Source organism: Condylura cristata, unplaced genomic scaffold, assembly GCF_000260355.1.
Source record: "Condylura cristata isolate star-nosed mole 26May11 unplaced genomic scaffold, ConCri1.0 scaffold00018, whole genome shotgun sequence".
In the NCBI taxonomy this organism is placed as follows: domain Eukaryota; kingdom Metazoa; phylum Chordata; class Mammalia; order Eulipotyphla; family Talpidae; genus Condylura; species Condylura cristata.
Window position 1 is genome coordinate 11,109,216 of NW_004567119.1, and position 25,160 is coordinate 11,134,375.

Consider the following 25,160-nt stretch of genomic DNA (forward strand, 5'->3'; position numbering starts at 1 on the left):
TGCAAATACGCATGCAGAAGCTGCCAGGGGACAAGTCCATACTTGTGGGACAACGGTGGACCTAACCCTTTCTGGCTCTGTCCCCAGGGGGACACTGCTGTGTCTCCACCCTCAATGGCCAGGGCAGGAGGGCGCGTCAGGGCCTCCTGGAATGCCACAGCATCGACCTCGATTCCTAAGACTGAGTTTGCACTTCCGAGGGATATTTGATAGTGAGTTTTGGAGGTGGCCAAGTGAATGTCTTTAAGATGTTAAAGTATTGGTTGAATTTAGTCTAAAATACAACTTCATGGGGTAAATGAACAATTTCCCTGCTCTGACATGGGACGGTGGCGTGGAAAGTAGGCATGTGAACTCAGCAGTGGTGCGCTCTTCCCCGCATTCAGACAATCACGAGGCGCTCCCCACTTTCCTTAGGACTCTTCAGAAAATACTGTGATGCGCCGGGTAGGAACTGAGGTCTCCATCACGTGCAGGAAGGGAGCCCTCAGTTCAGGGGGCCTGCAGGCCCGACCCTTACACATGGCGCTTATTTAGGTCAGATGTGGTGCTCTGCAGCCCCAGAAACCATCACGAGGCCTGGTGGCGTCGGGGAAGCGTCCCCTTGGGACGTGATGGGAGAAGTTAATACTGCGGGTTGGCAGCTGCCCGATGTCCCCAGGCCAGCTTGACAGCGGATCGCCAGGCCCCCTGAGACAGAGGTCTGGGGTTGTGGAGGGGCTGCCGCTGAATCTGGGCAGTGTGCCCGGCTTGCTTTGGGGGTGTGCTGCCCCGAGGGTGGGGGTGCGGTGGTGTGAAGCTGCCGTGAGCAGCGTTGGCGCTGATTCTCACTCCAGGCCAGTTCAGGTTAATTGCTGACCACCAGCCCCACGGTCCTGCGGTGGCTGTCCTCTGGCCATTTCATGAAACCCTCTCTGGTAGGACGGCTGTTAGTGCACGTGCTTCGCCGAGTCGCTGACCGGGCTGCTGTAATTTGTGACTTGGCCTGAGTCGGGGCCAGCTTTGCCTTCTACTCTTCCTGGAAACAAGGTCTGCTGGTAGCTGAGGCCCCACCCGCCCGGAGTCATTAGGAAGATAGTCTGGGCCCCTTCTCGCCTCCACTGGCAGAGTGTAAATCACACAGCACTAATATCCTAACAAGTAACAGCTCAGAACCGAGCACCGTCAGGCCAGTTTAACTCCATTCTTGAGTCATGTCGCTGAGGAGTTGACTCCCCCCCCCCCCCCCTTCTGAGTGACCATCATAAGCCTCAAGCCTTAGAAAGCGCTCTTGAAAGACTTAAGAATTGTTTTTAGGATAATTTTGCCTCTGGATACCCTCTCCATTCAGGCAGTTACTAGGCCATTACTTCTTTGGGGCACAGATGATCCTGGCAGGGCTTGAGTGAAAAGAGTTGGGGGCAAGTTCTGTGGGGTAAAGGTCAGAGGCCAGGCTGGGGAGCCCTCTGTTCTTTGGCTCTTGCATCAAGCGGATGCTGCTTTTGCTAACTGACCCTTCCTGTCCCAAAGGGTCACTGTGAATTTTTTTTCCTTTCTTATGCGTAACGCTAACTTACTGTCACCCACAAGAGTAACAAGCCTGTCAGCATGAAGTCGACAGGAATTCCAGGCATCTTGTGGGGAGCTTCCCATTACATGTCATTTCAGAACCTGACCAGGCAGTGGGAAGCTCTTTGGCCTGATGGAGATTTCTTGGAGCTGCAACTGCAGGCATCTCTGCTTTTCAGCCCGCCTGTGGCTTTTCACTGGGCAAAGTGTACAAACAGCTTACCTTCCATAACAGGAGCGGTTTTTGCCCTGCAGGTATTTTAAAAGAAGCAACTTGGTGATGATTTTACTTACATGGTCACAAGGTAGGGTCAGCTTTGTTCACAAATAATCTGAAAGTGCATTTGTCTAAAATCTGCCGAAAAAAGCTGGCAGCCTTGCATGGTGCTTTTGGTAATACTTATTATGTAGAATCCTGGAAACGGAGCAGCTAAATTCAACTAAAATGAAAAATGTAAATTGTGGGTCATAGCCATGAACTATATAATTGAATCAGCTAACTCCAAGTTCTAGGAGTGTGTCCACATTCAAAATTGTGTAGCCTTCTTCCAGATTAGCAGTGAACACAAACAAGGGAGGGGCTTAGCTAAAACATCTGTAATTTGGTGGGAATAGTGGTCCAAGTTCTTTTTCCTGGGCCATGTACACCTTGAAAGGTAGGCACACGAGTTCCCCAAGAAGCCCCTTCCCAGACCCGGCCTCTGGAATCTGGCAACACCAGCCTCCATGCAAACAGGCCCCACAAAAGCCTGCCCTTAATTCTGCTTCACAAGCCTAACTGCTGCTGAACCGTCACGCCGTGCCAGGTAGCTCGCTGAGGGGTGTCTGGCTCTGTGTAGGAAGCAGCCAACACCCTCGGCGCCAGAGCTGTGTGGGGTCAGAGGACCAGGTGGGGCCAGCTTCCAGCCAGTGCCACCCCCACGCCCGGCCCAGGGCCTCACCTGTGGTGCCCACAGCTCTTTTGATGAGATTTCCCCCAAACAGCAAAGAACCAGGCTACCTTCACAAGCATGCAACAATATATTTAAACTTGTATTTCACCAAGCGGAGCCCTACTCTGTGAATTTCTTAGGGCGTCATATAAACATTTTCAAATATCTAGTCAGGTTCCAAGTAAAATACCTCAGCTGTGCTTTGATTTTTTTATTTTTCGGTCCTGATAGCAGTTTTAACAGCCTGTCTGATTTGTGGTTTCTGAGTGGCCTTCAAGACGCCTTCAAGAGTGGTGTAGCTGGACGCCAGTGTCGTAGAGCCCGAGGGTTCCAGCAGTGGCAGTTTTTTCGCAACATGCTCACTCCATGCTAGTTTACACTTGCTGTGACAGTCCTACTGTCTTTCTGGCTGTCCCTAACTCCCCCCCCCCCCCCTTACAGGTATACTCTTGATTTGAAATGCTCTAGTAAGATCTTTCCATGCTTTCTGTAAAGTTGAATAAGAAGCCAAACCTTTGGTGAAAGTGGGGTTGGTAAAACTCAACATTATTATTTTTTTAAGATTTATTTATTTGTGCATACAGAACTAGGGTACAGGCCAGAGGCTCAGGGGCGGCGAGAGGCTTCACCAGAGACAGAGCAGGGAGCAGAACAGGCAGACAGACGAAGTACACTGCTGAGGGGAGCAGCGGGCGGGTCAGGAGAGGTCTGCCACGCCATGTGGTCACCTCCGGGGCAGGCGGGAATTGAACTCATGAGGAAGCGGCTTTAGATTCTCAGGGCTGTGCTTTAACCCGCTGCGCCACCAGGGAGGGCCAACATTATTATTTCTTAAGAAATAATGGTCCCCCCAGAATCCAGTCTAAGACTGCCTTTGCCTGTTTGTAATTCAGACTTTGAGCGTGAGGAGAGAGGGTTTAATGGAAATCTGCTACTTTTAGGCCCTACAGTTTTTAGTATTGCAGCTGATTTCAGGGAACATGGTTTCATGGGTGATGCTACTCTCTTAGAATTCAGTCACTCACTTCACAAAGTTCATCTTTCTTTCCTCTCAGCCAGCTGGCTTCTCCTCTGATCCTTGTGCTTTGGCAGGGACAGGACACACTTCTGTCATTGTCTTAGGGACGTTCCCAGCAACTGGCTACAACCCGGGACGCAGCAGTTGCTGAGTGGGTGGGGGGGGGGGCATCTCCTCATGTCCCAGCTGCCAGGAAGCCCCATTCATGATGGAGCTGCCTTCGTCTTTGGAGGGTTCAGGGCAAAATCAGGGCCTCAAAGCTTTGGGTTCCTTGCTATGTCACCATTTGAGATGTGCTTCTTTTAAAAACAATCTTTGTGAAACCGGTCCTTGAGCACTGTGGGTCAGAGGTCACAGCGGCGATGAGCAGCAAGGGCACCCATGTGGCGGAGGAGCAGTATTACTGACATGAGACGGGCGAAGGCCACCAGCCGTCAGGGAGACCGTGGCCGGCACCGCAGTTACTGTTAAAGGTCAACACTTGGATCTACTAGTTTATAATCTCATTTTTCCAGGCAAAACAAATCAATTTAATGTTACAGCTTTTCTCTTTTTATCTTTTTTTGACCTGAGGATGGGGTGGGGGAGTTGTCAACTGCACAATCTTTGAAGTGTAAGTTAATTTTTTATGTGATATTCAGTATATATTTTATTCATTAAATTTATTTGAAAACTTTGTCTTTTTCCACACCACAAAAATTTTATCATCAGACTTAGCTTTCTTGGGATCCCGAGGCAGCTGAATGGACTCCTCCTCGCAGGGGGTGGTCAACACCAGCCCCTCCCACCCTCTCCAACAAGTGTGCTTCCCCGCGTCAGTTTGTCCTGCGCTTTCATCCGAAGGAACCTGCGTCGGGCCTGGCCACTGCGGTCTCAGTCCGGCTCAGACGCGGCACCTCAGGCGCAGACCCGGCGTCTAGAACAGAGCTGGCTGCTGGCGCGTGCTCACAACCGCTGTGGAGGAAGCCAGGGGCAGCGCTTGCTGAGGGGTGGGAGGGGGGTGCCCAGTGTTCTGCTCTGAGCTACTGAGCGCCCAAGGTGCCTCCTCAGGAACCATCCGGGTGGCAGTGGGCTCGGGCTGGGGCTCCGCTCCCGCCCTGCTGCGCTGTCCCGTTACGCCGTGGTGTCCCCTGACGACAGCAGCTTTTCCAGGGTCTCCTTGATCACCCGCGGGTCTGCTCGGTTGAGCGTGGCTTTTCGCACCAACCCAATCAATTTGTTTATAGCTCGGGGGTTTCCCTTCTTTACGTCCGTTACCTTTAAAGACGATTTAGAGGAGAAAACAAGAGGCTCAAACCTCAAGATCCTAAATGAAGATTTACATTGACTTAAATTTCTTTTCTTTTTCCATTAGAAATAAAGTGAGAAAAAGAAAAGGGGTAGGGTGCGCCTCGGAGGAGGTTGTGAGGCTCCTGTCAGGAGCTGTGTCTGCGCTGCCGCTTGATTAAAATGGACAAGGGGAGCTGGCGAGCGTCCGGCCTGAGTGCTGCAGCGAGGCTGGCCCCGTGGCACGGGACACGGCGTGGCACGGGACACGGCGCCGCGAATGAGGGGCCCCTCCCGCTCCCAGGAGTATCAGGCCTGCACTCAGTGAAGGGGTGCTCAGCAGGCCCTGAGCCCCGTGATTTCCGTCCCCACTCCCTGCCCAGGAGAAGCCTTCACTAGCAAGCGAGCCGGCAAAGCGGCCTCTCCAGCACACGGGCGGGCGTGGGGGCCGGCGCTGGGCGCCCTTCGCGCGTGCACTGTTGGGGCCACCGGCCCAGGCCCCTTTGCCGCGTCCTGGCGGGCAACAGCAGCTGTGAGAGTCAGGGCTCGGCAGCACGGAACACGTCGAAACTGAGCGTGTCTTTGTCACTCACACCGGTGAAGCCGCGGTGGGAGCCTGCGAGACCCCGCCAGCCGTTCTCCTTATCGGGACTCGTTACGGGCACTTAGTGTCCCGCAAGTGGAGGGTGGGTGGGTATTATTCTGAAAGTGATGCAGGCGATTTTTTTCCTTGCTGGAACATCTCTCTAGACAATATGATGAGACACGGGGACAGACTTATTTAGCTTTTCTATTTGTTCCATGTTTGGAACACAAAATGACTTGGTTTTCAGCTGTGCCCTTGTCAAGCATTTTCTCCATAATTTACAAATAATTCTCCTTCCTGCTTTTCCTCTCACTTCTTAAAAGACATGAAGCTAAAGTGTCTCCTTTCCCCTCTGTGCAGTCAGGCCTGGTGGCTTTCTGGGGAGAGGGCCCCGACAAAGTCGCGCGCCCCCCAGGTAGCCCTGGCCCTGGAGAGGCGCTGCCTGAGGTCGGAACCTCGCCGCGGGGGGCCTGGGGCTGGCACGGGGGTCTGGGGTGGGTCCTAGGGAAAGCTGATCTTTGCAACGTTCCTGTTTCCTTCCGTAACCTTACCTGAAAACTGGCCAAAAAGGCTGGGGAATTACTGATAAACTGGCCAGCCATTATTATCACTCTCAGGTGAGTGGGGGCAGTGGAGGCTCTGGGAGGTCTGGCTGGCCTGCAGGCTGCTCCTGACCGGCTGCCCTGAGTCTTGCCCTGGCTGTAGGGAAAGGGGGTGCTCAGGCTTTTTGCACCGCTAGCCTCTGTGGCTATCACCTGCGGCCTGGATTGTGCTAATGCAGAAGGCGCGTGGGCACACGTGCCTGATCGTGAACACCTGGAGTATGGCGCGGGCGTGCATAAGTGTGCACCTGAGCCCAGAGGCCAGGGCTGTAGGGCTGGCCCTGCTCAGAGACGGAGGACCGCTACGAGAGGCTGTGTGGTTACAGAGGGGAGCCCCCGAGAGGACACCAGAGAGCCCAGAGAAAGCGCAGTGGTGGCGGAGGGCGGGGAGGCTCAGCTGCCCGCCTGCCTCCAGCCCCGTCCAGCCTGTGCCTGCCTCCTTGCAAGCCAGCTTCCCTCCCTGCCTGGTTCCGAGAGCACAAAAGCCTGAAAAATCTGCCGAGGGCTCCTGGACTCTCGCTTTCCACCTGCCCGGACTGACAGTGACCCTGCCCCGGGGTGCGTGCACGACACAGGCCTGTGACATCACCGTTTGAGGATGGCTGTCCAGCGTGCTGCGGCAGAGTTGCTCCAGGGCCTCCTCATCCTGCATCAGCTCAAGCTGCTTTTCTGAAACAATCTGCGCCGGCGTCTTCCCTTCATTCTGCCACAATTCCTCAAACACCTACAGCCAGAGGGGAGAGGGACAGAAATCAGGATGGGCTCTTGAGCCAGCTCCACATGCTCCTGCAAGAGCAGCAAGTGAGTTCCCAGCTGGGAGGGCCTGCCCAGAGCACTGCCTCTCTGGGAGCATCCAGAATAAGCTGTTCTGGAGGGCTCCAGACGCACCCAGCCTCCCTGTGCTGAGCTACTCCCTCACAACACAAGCCTTGACTTGGAAGATGGAGGGGTCTCCCTGCCCCTCCGAACCCTTGAGGCCCAGAGGCATTGGGGAGGCCCCTGCCGACAGGAGTCATGGCTAAGTAGGCCTTGTCTGGAGAGCTCATGAACTGAGGTGACATTCTGGTGAAACACAGGGCCACACACCCTGCAGGAGTAGCCACTGCTCTAAGCTGAGGTCCAGAAACGGGTCCTGTAGGGGAACATGGCTTCAGGGAGGCAAGAAAATGACTGTGGTGAAAATACCAAAAGGAAAACAACCAAAAATGCAAATCCCTGTGCTCAGGAGCCCTGGCCGACCTGTATCCCCTACAGCTGGGGAGGAAGCCAGGTCTGGACCCAGCTAGGATAATTAAGTTAATAGTGTGTGTATGTTTCTACTCAAAAGATGAAGACAGTGCTCCAAACTTACCAAACTTGGGGAAAAAAATTTTCAAAGCCGTGTTTCCTGGGGGGCGGGGTGGTTCTCCCTGTTCCCCGTCATTCCAGCGCGCACTAGGAGGGGCTTCTGTCTGTCAGCCCCTCCTCGGCTCGCTCTGCCTGGGCCTGAGCCCTGAACTCTTGGAGATGGCCGCCCCGCCCACACGGCCGCCAGGTGCCCTTCCTCTGGGAGGAACAGCTGGACCACGCCAAGCACACGGCAAAGCCATGAAGAGGCGGATGCCGGCAGCCTTGCCCGTCTGGATCCACACTGCAGGTGTCGTCCCCAGAGGCCTTGAGCCTCCTCCAGTCGGCGGTGGCCGCAGGCCATGGCTTGGTGGCCGCAGGATTTGGCAGGAGCTTGCGTTGGGGCCTCCTGGGAGCCCTCAGGCTGCCAATGCACGGCCCTGGCTGCTTGGGGAAGCCTGTCCCTCTGCTCTTAGAAACAGAGGCGCCCACATGCCTCCGCCTCAGCCCCTCAAACAGTTATTCCGCGGGACAGTGAGTAAGGCCTCGGAGAGGGGCAGAGGCAGGTGAGAACTCCCTGCCCGCCACACACTTCCACGGGGTGTCTGCCGCGCAGAAACCGTAGGGCAGAACACCCAGTCGTGCATGTGGTGCTTGGGGGCCGCCAGAGCGAGGCTGACGTTTCTCTGCCCCTTTCTCTGAATTTCCGCTGAAAATGTTACAAAACTTTGTAAGGCAAAAGGTTAATACTGGACGTTCACTGCACAAAACAAAGATCTGTAACAGGGTAAGCAGCAGCCACCTGGACTCCCTTCTCTCAAGACAGCCAAGGTGAGTAACTTGCTGTTGTTCCTTCCGTTTTCTAACATTTGCGATCATGACATATATTTGTTCCTGCTTTTGTTCCACTTACTGCAAAAGTGCCTTCTTACAGGAATTAAATAACCCTAAGAGCCATTAAAATATACTTATCGGAATTTAGTTTGATCCCCTCGCTGTGGGCATTCTGACTCTGACCAGCGTTTGCTCATCTGTATAGTCTCCTGTGGAAGGTCCTAGCTGCACATGTCTAACTTTCAGGACCAGAGTGGAGCGCTCGAGAAATCAGCTCTCTGGTTCAAAACAGAAAGGACTAGCTCATAAAGAATCCACATAGTGACTCCACAGGAACCACGGGGCTCACGGCCAGGGCTCGGCTGCAGCACAGGGCACACCTGGGTGGCCTGTCCCTGGCACTCGGCAGCTGGGACCCGCAGGCACAAAGGAGGTTTGCTTCCTCCAGTGACCCGGACACTGGCATGTCAGAGGGCCAGGGATTCCAGCCAAACCGCAATGCTCAAGAGACTCAACACAAAGCTAGGAGGGATGCTCTGAAATGCGGGGAGGGGCGGCTGGATGCTCCCTGAGAAAGTGGGCAGAGAGTTAGGGGTGCATAGTGTGAATTTCTGAAGCCAGCAGCTGTAGTGTTCTCTGTTCTCGAATTAGAACCCAGTTAGCCGTGGCCGGGTAGTTCTCCCGGGCAGCACTGCAGACTCCAGTTTTCCAACCTTCTGTCCCCTCCTGTTGAGGACACCCTGTGCCTCCTAGCTCCGTCCCTGCAGGACGGAGTTGCTGAGGGGGGAGCCGGCTCCAGGTGGGCTCCGGGGGCTCCCCGGCCCTCAATGCAAACATCACGGCCTCTGTGCCTGCAGTTTCCTTGCAGCACAAATACTCAGCTTTTGTCTGTGTTTAACTGTGCAACTGTTTCCGGCTGGCAGGGTGGCGCTCCTGGGCTCTGCTGTACCCTCACCCCCCACGCACAACAGGGGACTCTCGTGCAAGGTTGGTCCTCCATGTTCGTAAGTGGCCACTCGAATTGTATGGTCACGCAAGCTGGAGGCCCTCAACCACACACTGGCCTCTAGCTACCGCTAACACATGGCGCCCGGCACAGACCCTTCAGCTGCCACCCAACTATTTCTCTAGCTAAAACCATTTTTAAAGTATCTGGAAGGAAGAGGGCAGGGAGGGAGAAGAGAGGCGGTTCCCTCCCCGGTCACTGCCTGTCCTGGCTGTTCAAGGTCAGCGTGTGGAGGAAAGACCAGTTCACAGGAGATGGCAGGCGGGAGCTGTGATGGTTACAGAGTGGGGAGGCTCCTCTGGTCAAAGGCAAATACTGTGAAAGGTGGTTCTAGAAAGCACAGACATCGACACCCAGCCCTCAGGGAAGCAGGGCACAGCAAAACGTGCAAAGAACAACAGCAGTGCAGTGGGTAAAAGGATCAAGTATCATTCGTGACACAGTTTCACGGCGACATACAACATTTTCCACATTAAGTGATTTCGGTCTAAAGCAGACTCCAGAGTAGGCCAGAGGAAATTGGCTGGGTGGCGCGCTGCGTGGGAAATGTGATTGCCCAGTCTGGCCCTGGGCAATGAGAACAGCCCAACCGGAAGAGCGGCTCTCCCGTTCTGCACCATCCCCTCAGTCACAGGGGTCCGGGCTGTCAGCTGCAGGGGCGCCGTGACTGACCCTGGGAGTCTGGTGGCCCTGGGGAGGGGCAGGTTCTCGCTGCTACTTGGGCCAACAGAACTGGGCCTGGTGAGAGGAGCGCGATGTCCTGTCTTCTGCTGTCTAAGTGACCCAGAATCTGTGGATTCTTCCTGTGTTTCTGAAAAAGAGCTGCTTCATGGCAGCTTTGAATTCCCCTGGGCCCTGGGGTGGTGAAGGGGGGAGGCTGTCCACCTCAGAAGCTGCGGGACACCTGGGGGAAGGCGCAGGGAGATGGGTGACTGGTGGGCTGTGGAGAGACGGCTCAAGGGCGAACGGGAGTAGAGAGACATTCTTTGGAATTCTGAATGTCCTCGGACGGGATAATTCTTCCCTCTTGCTTGTCTTCCTGAGGGTCAGTTACTGGCTGACTTTCCTGCCCACCCTCCGGTCATCCATCTCTACGGTTCTGCCAGAGGTGTCGGTGTCCCTTCAGCCCTGGAGTCTCTTTTCTGTCTGCGACCCTCTGGCTTTCCATCGGGGAGACTAAAACCCAAGGGCTAATCGGGTGCTTCTATTAAATTCAGTAGACATGAATCCTAATGCATTTTTCCTTAAAAAAAAAAACAACACTATAAAAATTAAGACGCAGATGCTCAATGTAATTAGTCATTAGGAAAATGCAAATAAAATCCACAGCGAGATAGCACTTTATACCTACTAGGATGCTGACAGTAAAAAACACGAACAAGACAAGTGCTGGAGGGTGTGGAGGCCGCGGAACCTCAGGGATTGTAAAATGGTGCTGTCTGGCAGTTCCTCGAAATGTTAAATTAAAATTACCGTAGGATCCAGGAACTCCATTTTTATATCCAGGAAATGTGAAAAAACACATAAAAGCCTGGACACAAATGTTCAAAGCAGCATGATTCATAATAGCCCACGTTGGAAACACCTCACATGTTCCTTTGCCGATGAGTGCACAGACGAAAGGTGGTGTGTGCCCACACGATGGAATGTTCTCCAGCCATAAAGGGAATGAAATGCCAGCACAGCTCCCATCAGGGATGGACTTCGAAAACCTTCCGCCGAGTGAGGGACGGCAGACGCAAAGGCCCCCGGCGGTCTGAGGCCTGGGATGGGAAGAGTCCGGAGCGGGCACATCCAGAGAGTGGAATGGTGGCTGCTGGGGCACAGAGCTAATGGGGGGTGCCTGCTAAGGGGTGGGGAGTTTGTTTTTGGGGTGCTGAAAGTGTTCTGGAGTAAGACAGTGGTGATGCTGAAAACACTGTAAACACATGAAGAACCAGGGAGCCGTACACTTGGCAAAAACAAAAGCCCACTCTAGACAAGTATTTGTCTTCTCACCTGCCCACCCCCAGGCCCTCGTGCTGGGGGCGGGCAGCTGTGGCTGCCTGGAATGCTCATCCAACAGTAACGGTGGTTTATTAAGGTGGTGGAATTCAGAAATCCTTCTGTTTTTCTGCATTACTAAATTATTTATAATGAACAAATGTAATTTTTTTTAAACCAGAAAGCCAGTAAGTGATTTTCTTAGAGAAGCAGAGAGGCAAGAGCCCCGAGGCGGAGGTGAGCACAGGCCCCCTGCGCAGCACGGGCCTTGGTCTCCTTTCGAACCAGACTGTTATTTTAGCGGCGGCCCGCGACAGGATTCGCCTGGCAGGTGACAGAATCCAAAAGTGTCTTTATCTGATCTGAACCAGCTGCCAGCACCTCCCAGCGGTCTCCATCTCTGCCTTCCACTGAAGCCATCAGAGCACTGCACTAGGATTTTTTTCCCCTCTTTCTGGTGGGGTAGGATGAGTGGGAGGAGGGAAGATTTTTTCCCTTTCATTTCAACTGCTACAGTTCATCTGCTCTTACCTACACATATATAGTTTTTCCTGCCCTCAGGCCAGCCAATCTTCCTGCTATTGCTGAGCATTGTCATAAACATTTGTATTCCTCTGACATGCAGGCAGCGGTCCCTGTAGGTGACAGCCGCACTTGGTGGTGGGTAAACAGAGCCCTTATTACTCGTCTCCAGTCTCACTGCACCGAGCGGCGCTTGCTCCAGGTTGTCTCATAATTAGCCACCAGCACTCACTTCTCCAAAGCCTCACTTTGTAACCTGCCACTGCTGTCGATGTGTATAAATATTAAATGCAAAAGGCACCATTAAAATAACATTAGAGTTTCTGGCTGAAGCCTTGACAGCTGCAGTAGCTGAATCAGATCAGGTGGGTCCTTGGGGGTCTTCCTCTTTCTGGGAGCTGGTTCGGAAGAGTTTACTCAACCCCAGGGATCTCTCAGCCCCCTAAGACTGTCAGGTGGGGGCAGAGGCTTCTTCTCTGAGTTTCACCCACTGGGCATGTGTGTAGTGCCGTCTGCTGAGCCGCTTCACTCGCCTTGCCAGCTCCACAGGACAAACAGGCGCTGGGCGGTGGCTGGGGCTGTGGAGGTGGCGCCGGAGGGTAGGGGGCACAAGGGGACCTAAGCACTCTGAGGTGGGTAGCAGTGCCCCTGTCTTTTACATAAACAAATGTTCGGGAAACATTTCGGCAAAGCCAAACAGAAAGCACCCCCCTGGCTAGCCGAGAAAGAAGCTGCTACCTGCACTGCACTTGGGCTTCGTTTCACTTGCTGAAGACATGCTTCTACCTCTCAGTATAGGCGCGGCATTTACAAGCGTGCAATACGTCAGTGTGGCGTCCACTGAGGGACAGCGCTGAGTGTCACACAGGCTGCGGGCTGAGAGCAGAGCAGAAGCTTCAGGAAGCACGGACATACCTGTCTGGCGGCCGCCGAAGAGATGGTTTTCCCGTCCAGCAGGTCCAGCAGCTCAGCCAATGTGGAAGGCACGATGGGACTAGCGGCCCCAGAAGGAGAGAAAAGAAATTCACGTTTCACACTGTCATCAGATCCTTGACGGCCACCAGAACACTTGAGTTCGTGGGTTTACATGCTTGCACCCACACCCAGGGATGATGATAATTGGCCAACGGGCTCAATTTATTTATTTTGCTTTCAGGTTCTCATGTTTTTGTGACTGCTGTCGTTTTTTTTTTTTATTTTACTGTCCAACAAGAACAGGTGTTTGGCAGAAGTTGTAGCAACACACAACTGCTCAGTTTAATTAGTCAAAAAAAAAGGAGGTGGCTGCAAAATTCATGAGCCATGATGGGAAAGAAGGGGGAAAAACCAACCTAGTAATTAATACTTTCCAGGGAAAGATCAGCCTGAAATCACTCCAAGCGAAATTGCTAACAAAGCCACTTTCCTGCGTGCTTCTGTGCAAATTCAAATTCTTTCAACTGTACGAGTTTGCCTTAATGACGACCAGCCACGTCTCCACCGTGCTCCTGGGCATCTCCGCACTCTTCACCTCTGCAGGCTCTGTTACATCTAAACTTCTAGGATGGGACTTACTTGCCAAGATCCATGATATGAAAGGCCAAGGTGCAGCGAGACACACAAAGGGTCATTAACTTATGCTCAGGGGCGAGCACCTAGTCTCCTGGAAAGTCAAGGCTGAATTACAGATCTCTTTCGAAGTAGGTGGTTTTGCTGCTCTTAAAGACATACAGCAACTAGGCTAATGAAAAGCTGTCTGTCGGAGGTCACTAGGGGACTAGTTTTAAATAGATAGGAATGACTTAAAAATAGCACGTTCGTGTGTCTGTTTAAATGAAATGTTCAATGCCACTGGAAAACACCTTCTGTTTAAATCTCAATGCCGATCATTTCACTATTAATTTCCTTGCAAACTCTTAGATAATAAAAAGGAAACTACCGTTTAGTCTCTATGCCAATTCCCATGGATTCCAAACCAACAGAGTGTAAGTTTACCAGGTCTGAGTTACTGCTGATTCAAGTACAGTGAAACCGCATTAGGGCTGCTAATTCAAAGCCGCTGACACGCAGAGGCAGCCCGTGGTCCAACGTGTTTGTTTATCCCAAGCTATGGAGACCGGCACTTCTGAGTGGAAATTAAGTGTGGAGAGTGTCTGTGCTGTTACCAAGGTCCTGTCCGGAGTACCTGGGCACCTCCCTGCCTGCACTGCATTGGGAAGGGTGCAGAGGGCTGGGAAATAAAGGGACAACCATTTCCCAACTTCCCATCCACACCGACAAATCAAAAGGAAGTGGATTTTTTAAAACTGCAGGTCTCGGAGGTGCTCTGCCATTGTAGAAAGTACAACCAGAGAGTGGACTGTGTGTAAGACCCGTTATAAGCACTGAAATAGAACTAGATTTCTAGAGCAAAAGAGCCCTGCTCCCTTGCAGGGGGTGACACAGGAGAATAGGAAGAATCACAACTGAACAGCCTTTGCCTTTTACCTACCGACACTGATTTGTTAGTGAGGCAGAAATTTACTCTACCAACGATCTCCACTGACTTACTAGCACGCGGGGTTTCTCAGGCCTGCTGGTCGCCACAGAGCTTGACACACAGAGGGCCAGTAACTGCATCACACAATTCCTCCCATCAACAGGAGGGCTATCTGGTCTAGAGTCTACACCGCTTCCTGATATGAGATGGGGTCAGTGCCTGTCACAGTGACCCCAGAAGGCCCCACTCACCAGTTAAATAAGCCACTGGATCTGGAGTAGAATGGCAGCAGACGCACAAGCCACTCTTTTTTTGCTGCCAGATAATATTGGCTTATGGACAGTGACTGTGTCTCTACTAAAGGGGACTCTGACACCCAAGATGGAAGTTTTTGGTGTCTCTAAGCTTAGAGGAGGGGTGGGTCACTGAGTCTCCCAACTTCATTTGGGCTCTTGTCATTCTCAAGATTACAGCCCCAGCTCTGGCTTGGATTCCAGAAACAGACGCCTTGACATCTGCAACCAAGCCTCTGCCCCCTTCTGTGAAAGGTGCGGCCCACCTCAACCACAAGGTCATCAGGGCCCAAAGTCCACTGTCACAGCTTTGTTCACCCAGGACCCCAGAAGTTGCTGGAGGAAGACACAAGGACTTGGAGCTCCAGTGGCTCTTGCCACTCAATAAACATTTTCTTCATCTCAATAATTTCCTAGCACCCCTACCCACCCCTCGACCACTCATGCCCCTTCTCAGCTCACACCTGCGCCTCCTGCTTCATCAGGACATCCACTGGTGCAAGATTCAGAACGGTCTGCGGTGCCTCCTCTTCTGTGCAATGACCCCCTGACCCTCACTCTTAATCCCATCACTTTCCACATCTGGGGTCCTACTCAGAGCTACTTCCCCTCTCCTGAGGCTTTAACATCACACCTTCACAAACACTCAGATCTCCTGCAGCCTGAAAAGCTTCAACCGATCTTGCAGCCACTTGCTTCTGCCTGGATTCTTAGTTTTACCAATAAAGATGGTTTTCCTCAAGAGGAGACATCTGCTCCAACTGCTGTCCAGAATGGGACATGGTGTCTCCTGCCCTTGCCCTCTAAACTTCTTCCTCCTTTACGCCCAGGAGAGGGAAAAACACTCTATCATCTGCACAAGAGATCTGGAAGTTGCGCTGAAGTGAGAGAAATGCTCTCAACTTGGTCTGCCTCACTTCAGCCCTGATGTGCCCACCTCAGCTCCGGCCTGGGCCATTTCTCCCTGATGCTCCTGCAAGAGGTTCCCTACTGTGCTTCCTGCTTTGTTCTGTTCTCCATCCCATCCCCCAAAGTGCAAGTGCACTGTGCTTGTGACCTGTGACTTGGGATGTTCGGCGCTACTGACGGGACACACAAGCCTCCAGGTGGCCTGACCGTCGCGGCAGCTGTCTGTCACTCTGCTCATCCTGCCTCCTGCCCGGAAACCTGGCACTTGGGGTTCTTTGGGTGTCTGGTAGCTGCTTGCCTCGGGGTATTTCAGGAAGGCTGCCTCGCTGGGAATGCCCATGCTCCCCACCACTTCACAGCTCCCACTAGTTCTCGGGGCTTGGCCTGCTGGATCGTCTCTGGCAAGATCATCGATAGTGCCTCACCTCAGGTTCCCCGTGACACATCCCACACCCCCGTCATGTTAGCAGAACTGGGTCCCACAGAGGTGACAGGAGGCTGCATACAGGCCTGGAACCCCGCAAACCTGTGAACTCCTTGTCTTACTCATCTTCAGGCCCCAGTCTCAGGCACAGTACAAAGGATGGAGCGTGAACAGGTTTAACAAATGGATTTTAGACATGATAGAGGACAGCCTTAGGATCAGGAATTCACAAGGGAAGCCTGAGGGGGCTCTGAGGGAGCAGAAAACGAGCCCTGTCCTGTTGCATCCACTCTGGGCAAAACGCTCATCATGAAGGAGGAACGACATGTCGTCCAGCCCTCACTCACCTCTCACTAACAGCGAGGTTCCGTTGCTTTAAAGAGCCCAGGAAAGTGTTGAGGACCCAACTGGTCACTGTTTTGGGCTCTGCCTTAGTTTCTTTTACCACATTTTGGAAGAACTCCAGTAGGCCAACTTCATTCTGTAAAGAGAAGAAATGGTGTAAATTCTGGAAGACTTTGAAGAAGACAACTGATGCCCCGCCTCTGGAGGGTCTGGGGAGCAAGGGACCACGTTGTCCTTTTACCACCAGAGCTAAGTCATGGGCACCACTGGCGGCTCTCAGTGGGGGGACTCCATGGTTCCCCACACCTGTCTCTTAACAATCCCATGAGCTCCCATTCCCATCATACCACATTCCCCTTCAAGGATGAGAACCGCCGGCCCACTCCTGTCAGAGTGACCCCTGGGCAACCGTGGCATCACACACTCCAGCTACCTGCCGGATCAGATCCATGTGGCAGAACCAAGAACTTTGGCAAGTCTACCCTTTTTTTTTGGTTAAAAAATAAAGGAAAATCATGTTCTGCTCACCTAGGGCCCTGAACTTACCAAGTGCAGGGAGAAAACATTTTTTTTTAAAGATTTATTTATGCATACAGACCTGGGGTACAGGCCAGAGGTGCAGGGGTGGTGAGACAGAGCGGGGAGCAGAACAGGCAGACTGATGAAGCACATTGCTGAGGGGAGCAGCAGGAAGGCCAGGAGAGGTCTGCTGCTCCATGTGGGTCACCTCTGGGGCTGAGGATAGAACTCACACTGAAGCGGCTACAGCAAGCTTGCAGTGCTGCGTCCTAACCCACTGCACCACCAGGGAGGGCCGAGAAAACATTTTAAGTAGTAGATTTCCTCTATCTTCCTCCAGTTTCCTTCCAGTAAACCCGGCCCGCATCATGAGATGTTCAAATCAAACCACTTTCATTGAAATCTTCCTTTGTAAGTTTTTGCGGGTAAGACTCTCACCCTTGCTTCCTTTCAGAAAGCACTCACTGGTCTAAAAGAACTTTCTGGAAAAAATAAGATATTGGGAAGAAATGAGACATACTAACAAAAAGGCTCTGCAAGTTTAGCTTTACTCTATACACACAGGCGCAGTGGTGCTAACATAGAAATTCCATAATAAAAAAATCTACATGCCCTTTGTAACAGATAAATTCTCTGGTGACAAGCCTACTGAATAATCCCACAATCAGCTCCCGAATCTCTTTTCAAGTCCCTGCTATTATTCCGCTCATGACAAACAGGGCAAAGGCCACCGTGGCAGCCAAAGCTTGACTACAGATAAAGACACATCCAGACGCAGGCAGGGGAAGTTCTGCCTGACTTACGGGAAAGTGTTCAAACTTCGGCGAAAACACGGACCTCTGGGGAAGCAGACGCCGCTATCTGGCCCAAATCAGACGGGCAGAATTCCCTTTGTTCGAAACCAGGCAGGCTGCTGGCTGTGAAAAGAGCTGTCAGAACTCTCTGCCTTGCCAAGGAAAAGGTTTTTCTCACTCCACCTAGAAATACTGCACTTGAACTCGCAGGCTTGGCTGAGTGGCCGGGACGTGATGAATATCCACTCCTCTACCCTTGGGTGGTTTTTCACTGGATGGATAACACGGCCAGTCAGATTTCTGTTTGTCTTTTCGTGTCGGCGCTGTGATGGGGCCTCTTGGGCCTGGACTATACTTCACGGGGGAGCCGGGCTTCAGTGCATAATGGGAAGCAGACGTGATGACCTGCGGTGGTGAGACGGGAGTGGCTGTGGGAGGCTGACGGCGATGGATCAGTGAAAAGTCGCTCAGGGACGGTGTGCTCTAGCTCTACAGGTTGGGAGCCTGCTTTCCGGGGAAACCCACCCAGCATTCAGCGAAGGTCGTCTTAGTTTTTCTGCAACACTGGCACGGGCTCGTCTGCCCAGCGTAAGGCGCCCAAATCCCTGGGGAACCGGCAGTGCAGCCATCTGAGCTCCGAGGGGAGTGGTGCGCCAGTGATTCTCCTAAATAAATAATGCTAAGGGCCACGCAGAAGGTCACTGCATGAAGGGACCCTTCATGGCCTTGTCAAAGGCAACAAGCAAGTGCTGGGCTCAGCGCCATGTCCCGGGCATCCCGCTGTGGCTCTGAGCGTGCCTTCAGCGGCGGCTACAGCAGTGGGGACAGAGGGGCCTGTCCTTTGTGTGACGGTGTCTTTATAGCTCTGTGGCTAGGAAACAGTATCTTCACATTCTAATCAAATTTCCTAAAACATTCAAATGCAACCTCGGCCAATGCCAGGTCACGTTTCGGCGCGGGCTAGAAACTCCATTGCTAATGGATTTGTCACCTGGTTGATGCAGGTGAGAGACGAATCAGAGGGGTCACCTTGCCCCCACTGCCTGCTCTGGGAAGGAACCCCGATGCCTGCGGTCTACTGCTTTCTACCTTCAGAGCAGGTGAAGGGTCAGGACACTATTCAGTTGGAAGAGGATGAAAACTGATTTCAAGTGCCGTTCTTTTTCTAAGCCACGCAGCCTGGGAACCCGATGCGGGGGCAGAAATGCGGCAGGACTATCTTTAGCAGTGGAATGAAAGCCGAGAGACAGCTGCCTGGTGGCAGACTCGGAACAGGCCCACAAAGCACAAGCCGAGGAGCCCTGCGTGCCCGGGGCATGTGCTGGCGGCCGCAGGGACCCCGCTCAGCAGCCTGGGGCTGGTAAAGGCTCTCGAGAGTATTAGGGAGCCTACTGGACCAGAGGTCAGCCCTGGGGGAGCCACTTGTGCCTCGGCTGCTGCGAACAGTAACAGTGATGTGACAGGTTTTCAGCAACAGTGCAAAGTACGAGGCATTGGGCTGAGGACTTTGTCTCCGTCGAGCAGACCTTTCTTCTCCAGAAGACACGGATGCACAAGCTTGCTTGAGGTCACACGGCAAGAGAGCAGCAGGGCGGGACTTGAACCTCTGCAGTCTGCTTTTCACCACAGGATGCTTCCCCGGGCGAAGGAAATCTCCGTACCTGCCTTCCCAGGGACCGGAGCTGTGCAGCAACTGGAGCTGCACAGGAGAAGCCACTAGCTCATCGGAGGAACGCGCATCCCCACCATTGCCATTATTTTATTTGATAGCTGCCAGCTGTTCAAAGTTCTGAACATATTAAAAAATGTTGCAAAGGCCCTCAGCAATTAGCTTGGAAATTAGGAGAAAAAGGCACGTTCACTTTCCGCTTCCGCCAAGCTATGCCTAGAGCACGTGGTGCCTTCGCTGCGGCTGGTCACCCACCTGCTCGCAGATCAGAGGACAGTGGCTCCCAGGGGAGGGGAGGGCAGCTGGCGCTGCTCTTCGGCATCATCTGCCCTCTCCTCAGAGAAGTTCCATTAAGCATGTGCAAACCAAGACACCGCTCAGGGCTGAAGCACCTTCTGACATGACATTACAGATAAATCCCAAGTCACTCATACAGTTTTGATATTGAGCATTCAAGGTGGCAATGCATTTTCGCTTCTCTAATAGGGCTAACTCCCGTGGGGGTTTAAACCCAACTAGGCAGGACAAGCATGTGGTCGGAGTGGCTGACTGGACAGAAGGTCCTGTGAAAGGCCAGTGGCTGCTTCAGTGGAGGATTGTGGGGCAAAGGCACCCAGTTATGAGACACTTATGGAACCTCAAATGGGGCCGGTAACCATTAGCCACAGGGACTAGGCCCAGAGCCACTAAGCATCTCTGCAGACCTAGGACGAAGCCGCATCTGCTTGTCGATGGTAGCTGTTGTTCACTCACCATCCCTGAGAATCTGGTCCTTCTCATTAAGTAAGACAGAATAAGAAACAAGAATGCAGTGAAAAATGACCATGGAAATAACAGGAAGTGCTAGTGTTGGATGGAGGTAAAAATTCAGCCAGGAGGCCCCAGAGGTCAGCGATGGCTTGGACACACACACACACACACACGTAACTCATCCAGACAAGTCTTCCGGGGGAAGGCACAACCTGAAACAACGCCCAGGACACGAGCACCTGCAGAATCTCAGAAACACGAGTGGACGCTCCCAGCCGGTCTCAAGGGATACACGTGCCAGAGGTCTGAGTCCTAATTTGGGCCCCACAGTTTCCACATCTGGGTCATGTTCCCAGCAGGATTTGGGAGCCACTAAAATCTGAACAAAATTCCCGTTACACCTATATGCTGCTACCTCGGTGCGGCCTCATTTCAAGCAGAGCCGGGAAGTGCACATATCTGGGTTCAACTCAGGGTACCGGTTCAATTCAGGGACTGTTCTCACCTACAGGGGGTTAGACTAACATGAAATGAGCCGATATTCTCCGAGATACATTAACTCTAGGAAAGATGTTGAGGGAAACCAATTTGGGAATAAGACTCCCTTGGATAATCAAAATTCAAACAATTCAGGTAATAAAAGTTGACAGTAGACAGGCATAATTAGAAGATTCCATCTGCAAGAATGGGAGGCTAAAAGCATGTTGTCCAGAAATTCTGATCACAGGCCCACTTCAGTGTGTCTACAGTCTCTTGTCCAGTGGGCTCAACATGGAGGGAACTGATTTCCTCACGGCAGGCTCTGGCTGGAGCTCACAGCCGCAGAAAGGCACTGTTGTTCATCTGCTCCAAGGTCAGACTGAAAGCTAATGCGTTTTAACTGTGCCGTAAAGGAATCATTCCAAAAACAGGAGATCGAGCTGGAGGGGGCGACAGGGACAGAACCCAAGGGCTGGACACTCAGGATGTGGCCCCTTCTGCGCTGCTGCCCAGGTGGGACCCTGCGGGGTGAGCCCAGAGGTGCCTCACCTCTAAAAGCCCCTTATTGCTTGCACCTGAAATAAATCAACTATTGGTTTTGCAGGGAGAGAGTCAGAAGCTGTATCTCTTGATCTAACTTTACCAGAACAAAATATCAGTTCTTCTTCCAGTGTGTAGACTAACTGAAAGCACCTTTAAGCTGGCAAGCACTGGGTGCAATTTTATACAATGAAGAATAAAATCAATTTCGAAAATTGCATGGAGGTGAAATCTGGTGGTGATGATGCTGGCCAAATGGCTTTCCCTCTAGCATAGTTCAGAGGTGAGCGCTCTGTGTCTCAGTAGGCCCGGGCAGTCTAAACCACTCTGTGGCTTCAGTGCTGTCTCCAACGACTAGCTGTAAAGCAGTGCTGCCCGTGGGATACACAGGTATTTATCATGGGAAATTACTTTATCGGCCACTCGTCCAGAAAAGAACCCATTTTCAGCTAAGTAGAGACTCAACACAAAACTCTTGGAAAATAATTCATTTGCCCACCCACCACGGTATCTCTTCTGCTTCTTTGTTCCTTGGGGACACCCTATTTCCATGACATCAGAAACAAAGTGTTACCACCTTAGGTGGGGGATAACCAGGCAGGGAACACGAAGCTGTTGAAGTAAGACTGCACATCTGGAAGCTTAACACGAAGCAAAACAGACACGCGTTGAGCCCAGCCATGACTGGGGGTCGCCATCACAGTTCCTGACCTCTCACTGGGGCCAAGTGAGGCTGTGGTTGAAATTCTCCCTCATGTGCCCCTGAGGTACGAGCAGCTGTTGGTGCCAGTGCTCCTTCCTTGGCTGAATATTCTTGGGACTCTGCTTGGCTGTATTTAGACTTTTTTTTTTAGATTCAGCAAAGCTTCTGCTGTGTCTGTCATCTCTGGAGTAAGGGAATCATCCCCGTTCTCCTTCAGCGGGAGGGTAAGAGCTCCTGCTACCAGAGAGCCATCCTAGCTCCTCAGGGCCAAGGTGAGACCTGACTCGGGACTGTCTGTCTCTCAGTGTTTTAACCGCTGCCCGTCCGGGCCACTCAGGAGAGTGAGCGCAACTTGAAAACAGCACAGGCCCTGCGGCCGGCTCCACGGCCATTCAGAAGCACTGACCTGGGGCGCCAGGCCACTCCTGCACGGCTCTCACAGGCTGAATCTCCATCTCCTGACTTTGCGCCACGGCTGCCCAGTGAACCCATCGCTGTTCTTTCCTGAGTGCCGCGTGTGCCAGGCTGCATGACCCCGGGCACTGCACACTCGCCTTGTGCGGAGACCCTCCCCAAAAGGTTCAGTCAGAAGGAGGCATGAGATCAGCGCAGAAAGTTGCAGGGGGAGAACCAAAGACAGCTGCAAACGGAAGCAAAATTTCTTTCTGACTTACATTTTCTACTTGGAAAATGAACATAATTTCTGCCTTTCACTGGAGTTGACTGATTTTCACTAAATTTAGTAGACAGCACCTGATGTTTATTTATAGGACAGTCTGGCATCTTAAAAATGAAGAGGGGATGGTCAAAAGTTTTAAATGCATGGATGTCCTATGACGCTGCTTCATGAAGCAGTAGCAGGATTAAATAAAACATTAATGTCAAAAAACAAAAATTCCATTTTCTCTTACTCTTGCCCGAAAGGCAAGGCGCTTGAAATGTTACCCTGAGGCTGAACCCGGCTCCCCACAGGCTTGGGGAAGTTCCTTGCACCCCATCCTCAACTAGAGACTGTTTCTCACTTGTTAGAACCAGGACAGCAAAAGCTGCACGGCTCCTTCAGCCTTCTCCAGACAGGGGAGACCCCGCGGGCACGGCCGGGCTGTCGAGCCGAGGAGGTGCGTGTGCTTGTCATCCTGATGCCCCAGTAGTCACTCCTGGGGACAGTGGCTCAGAGGCCTGCTCTGCCACTAGACGATCACTTCCCACAGCACTAACCTCTGACCTTAGCGTCCACACTGCCAGTCCTCACTCTCCACATAAGAGCAAACTGGGCACCAGGCTGGGAAGTGAAGTTAGCTAACCAGGTTGAAATTTCAGCTGGGCAAGGTGCCTTTCATGTGGCCAGAGGGAAAAAAGTAATGAAACAGGCTTTCTGTGGGGAGGGGATTATCAAGAGGATTGCAGAGAGGAGGCGAGAACACAGATTTGCTTAATGTCTGATAAGTCCAGCAGGGAATCCAAGAGGTAGAGAGACCAAGAGTCTTAGTCTGGCCAGGGCACAGTTGCAGCAGGAATCTGGGTCTGCTCCCCTAGAGTTCAAGGACACGTGCATCGCCCTCTGACTTGCTGGTTGTCAAAAGAGTGATGTATGTATCTGACCTTCAGAGGCAGGAGGCTTTCACCAGAAACTCCCCTTCTCCCAGGACTTCCGCGAACACTGTCACGGGTGGCACATGCACACCAGTGCCTGTGACGTGTCAGACACTGTGACAGAGCACGACGTGATGTTAGAACTCTAAGTGTCAACGGGAAATCGACTGCACAGAATTCAGTGCTACTGCTCAGCAAGAGGACACAAAAGAGTACAGACTGGAGTTAAATTCTGAAGTTTCTGTTATTGTGGGAATGGGCATGTGTGTGGGGTGGGGAAGTGCTTCATATTTAATTCAAGAAGCCTCCCAGAGACACAGAGCATGGAGCTGCAGCTCTGCAAGGCACACCTCCACCACCGCTATTTATTTAATGAATACTCCTGGGCACTCTTTAAATTGAAAGATGGTTCATTAGATTTGTGCATCTGCCCTTCTCAGCAATCTGTTGTGTTTCTGATGAAGGCAGAAAAACATGAACATATCATTTTCGGGTATGTTATGAGTAACTCAACTTCCAATGATCACCCAGTCATAAAGAGCTCAGGATGCCTGATTTCAGGAAAACAATTTGTCTGAATCATTCTCCCATTCCTATTGCATTCTCTCCTCACTCATCTTGGAAATTTCAAGCACCGATGCTTAAAATAAACAATAACAAATCACCTAATGCACTATCTGGAAGCTCCAAAATAGGCAGATACAGAAAACTTCAAAAATGAATTTTCCTCAAAAACTGGCTCAGAAGTCACCTCATGCTTGAAGTTTCGCTCCCTGGCTCCAGTCCAGGCACCCCCTGCCTTCTCTGGCCTCCACCCTACGTTACACATCTGCCTACCAAGCTCTACGCTGGGGCTGGTCATTGTGGTGCTATGTCCTGGGAAACTGAGAAACATCTTGTTTAAAAAAACTTTGTCTTGTCTCTGTCTCATCCTCTGGGCGCCTTGCCATCAGTGAAGAGCTGAGCAGACCCAGGCCCTAACCCGTTTAGTCAAGTGCGCGCCTCAGCAGACATTTGTCCCAGGCGCTCCCGGTTTTGGCAACAGGGATGACACCTCTAGGGTGCCTGGGACGAAGTGCCCTGTCCTCAGAGAACACGCGCTAGGGAGGAGAGGGCGAGCTGCCGCGCCCGCCCTGATGAGAAGGCCGTTTGCGCGGGAAGAGACTCTGAAAAGTCCTGCACTTCCCTGTAACAGACCAAAGGATTCTGAACGCTGTGTTTAGTGAGTTATTCTCTGAAAGCACTGTGTTGAGCAAGGAAATGGCCCCAAATTGGAGTTTGTCATTACCTCCGAGGGTGGTCTTTGTCCAGCTACAGAAGGCCAAGTGGAGGGACAGTGGGCATCTTTGGGGCTGATGGCCTTGGTCCCTGTCCTCCTGTCCCCTATGTATATTGGCAGTTGTGTTGTAGAATCGGAGACTAAAATTTAGCATTCAGTATTCAGTCTGAAACTTCAAGTGGGTTGGAAATTCAAGTGATTAAATGGTAGGGAAGGTACATAATGCTAAAACCTCAGTTTTGTTACATCAACCTAGGAAAAAGCCATGAGCTGTGAAGAGGTTTCAGTTTCAGCTTCAAGGGCATTCTGTATGAGATGCTGGCTGACTGATTCACATAGAAATTTGGCATCAAGCACTGTTGATGAGGTCGTCTGTGCTGAGTCACAGAGAGCAAGAGGGTGAAACAGCCCTTGTCTCTGAGGCACTGAACAAGATCCACCAATCCATAAAATACAGAGAGAACTGCTGGAGATGAAGGGCGAGAGAGACGGCAGCTCTGAGGGAGGCCGGGAGAAGCTCAGCCCAAGTATGAGAAAGTGAGGAGCTGATCATCCCCGATCATTGCTGGTAGTAATGAGAGTTCTCAGATGAGGCTCTCTGGATAGTTCTCAAATTAGCTACAAATATTCCCCTGCCTGCCCTGTGCCAGATATGGTTGGGCTGCTGTCAATGAAGCATATGAATCAACACAGGAACGTGTACCTCCTAACCCATACATCAACACAAGCGTGTACCTCCTAACACATACATCAACACAAACATGTACCTCCTAACATCCCC

General features: G+C 52.1%; 1 protein-coding gene across 1 annotated transcript in view; it reads right to left on the reverse strand.

Annotated features, from left to right (window-relative positions):
* Positions 1 to 3,247: 3,247 nt before the first annotated feature.
* Positions 3,248 to 25,160, reverse strand: part of GATB (glutamyl-tRNA(Gln) amidotransferase, subunit B) — a 58,346-nt gene continuing 36,433 nt past the window's right edge. Inside the window, exons 10-13 of the mRNA XM_004685204.2 lie at positions 16,055 to 16,188; positions 12,539 to 12,617; positions 6,542 to 6,676; positions 3,248 to 4,755 (exon numbers count right to left, since the gene is read on the reverse strand). Coding sequence (XP_004685261.1) covers positions 4,612 to 4,755; positions 6,542 to 6,676; positions 12,539 to 12,617; positions 16,055 to 16,188 — 492 coding nt within the window. The 3' untranslated portion in view covers positions 3,248 to 4,611. The remainder of the gene's footprint in view (positions 4,756 to 6,541; positions 6,677 to 12,538; positions 12,618 to 16,054; positions 16,189 to 25,160) is intronic.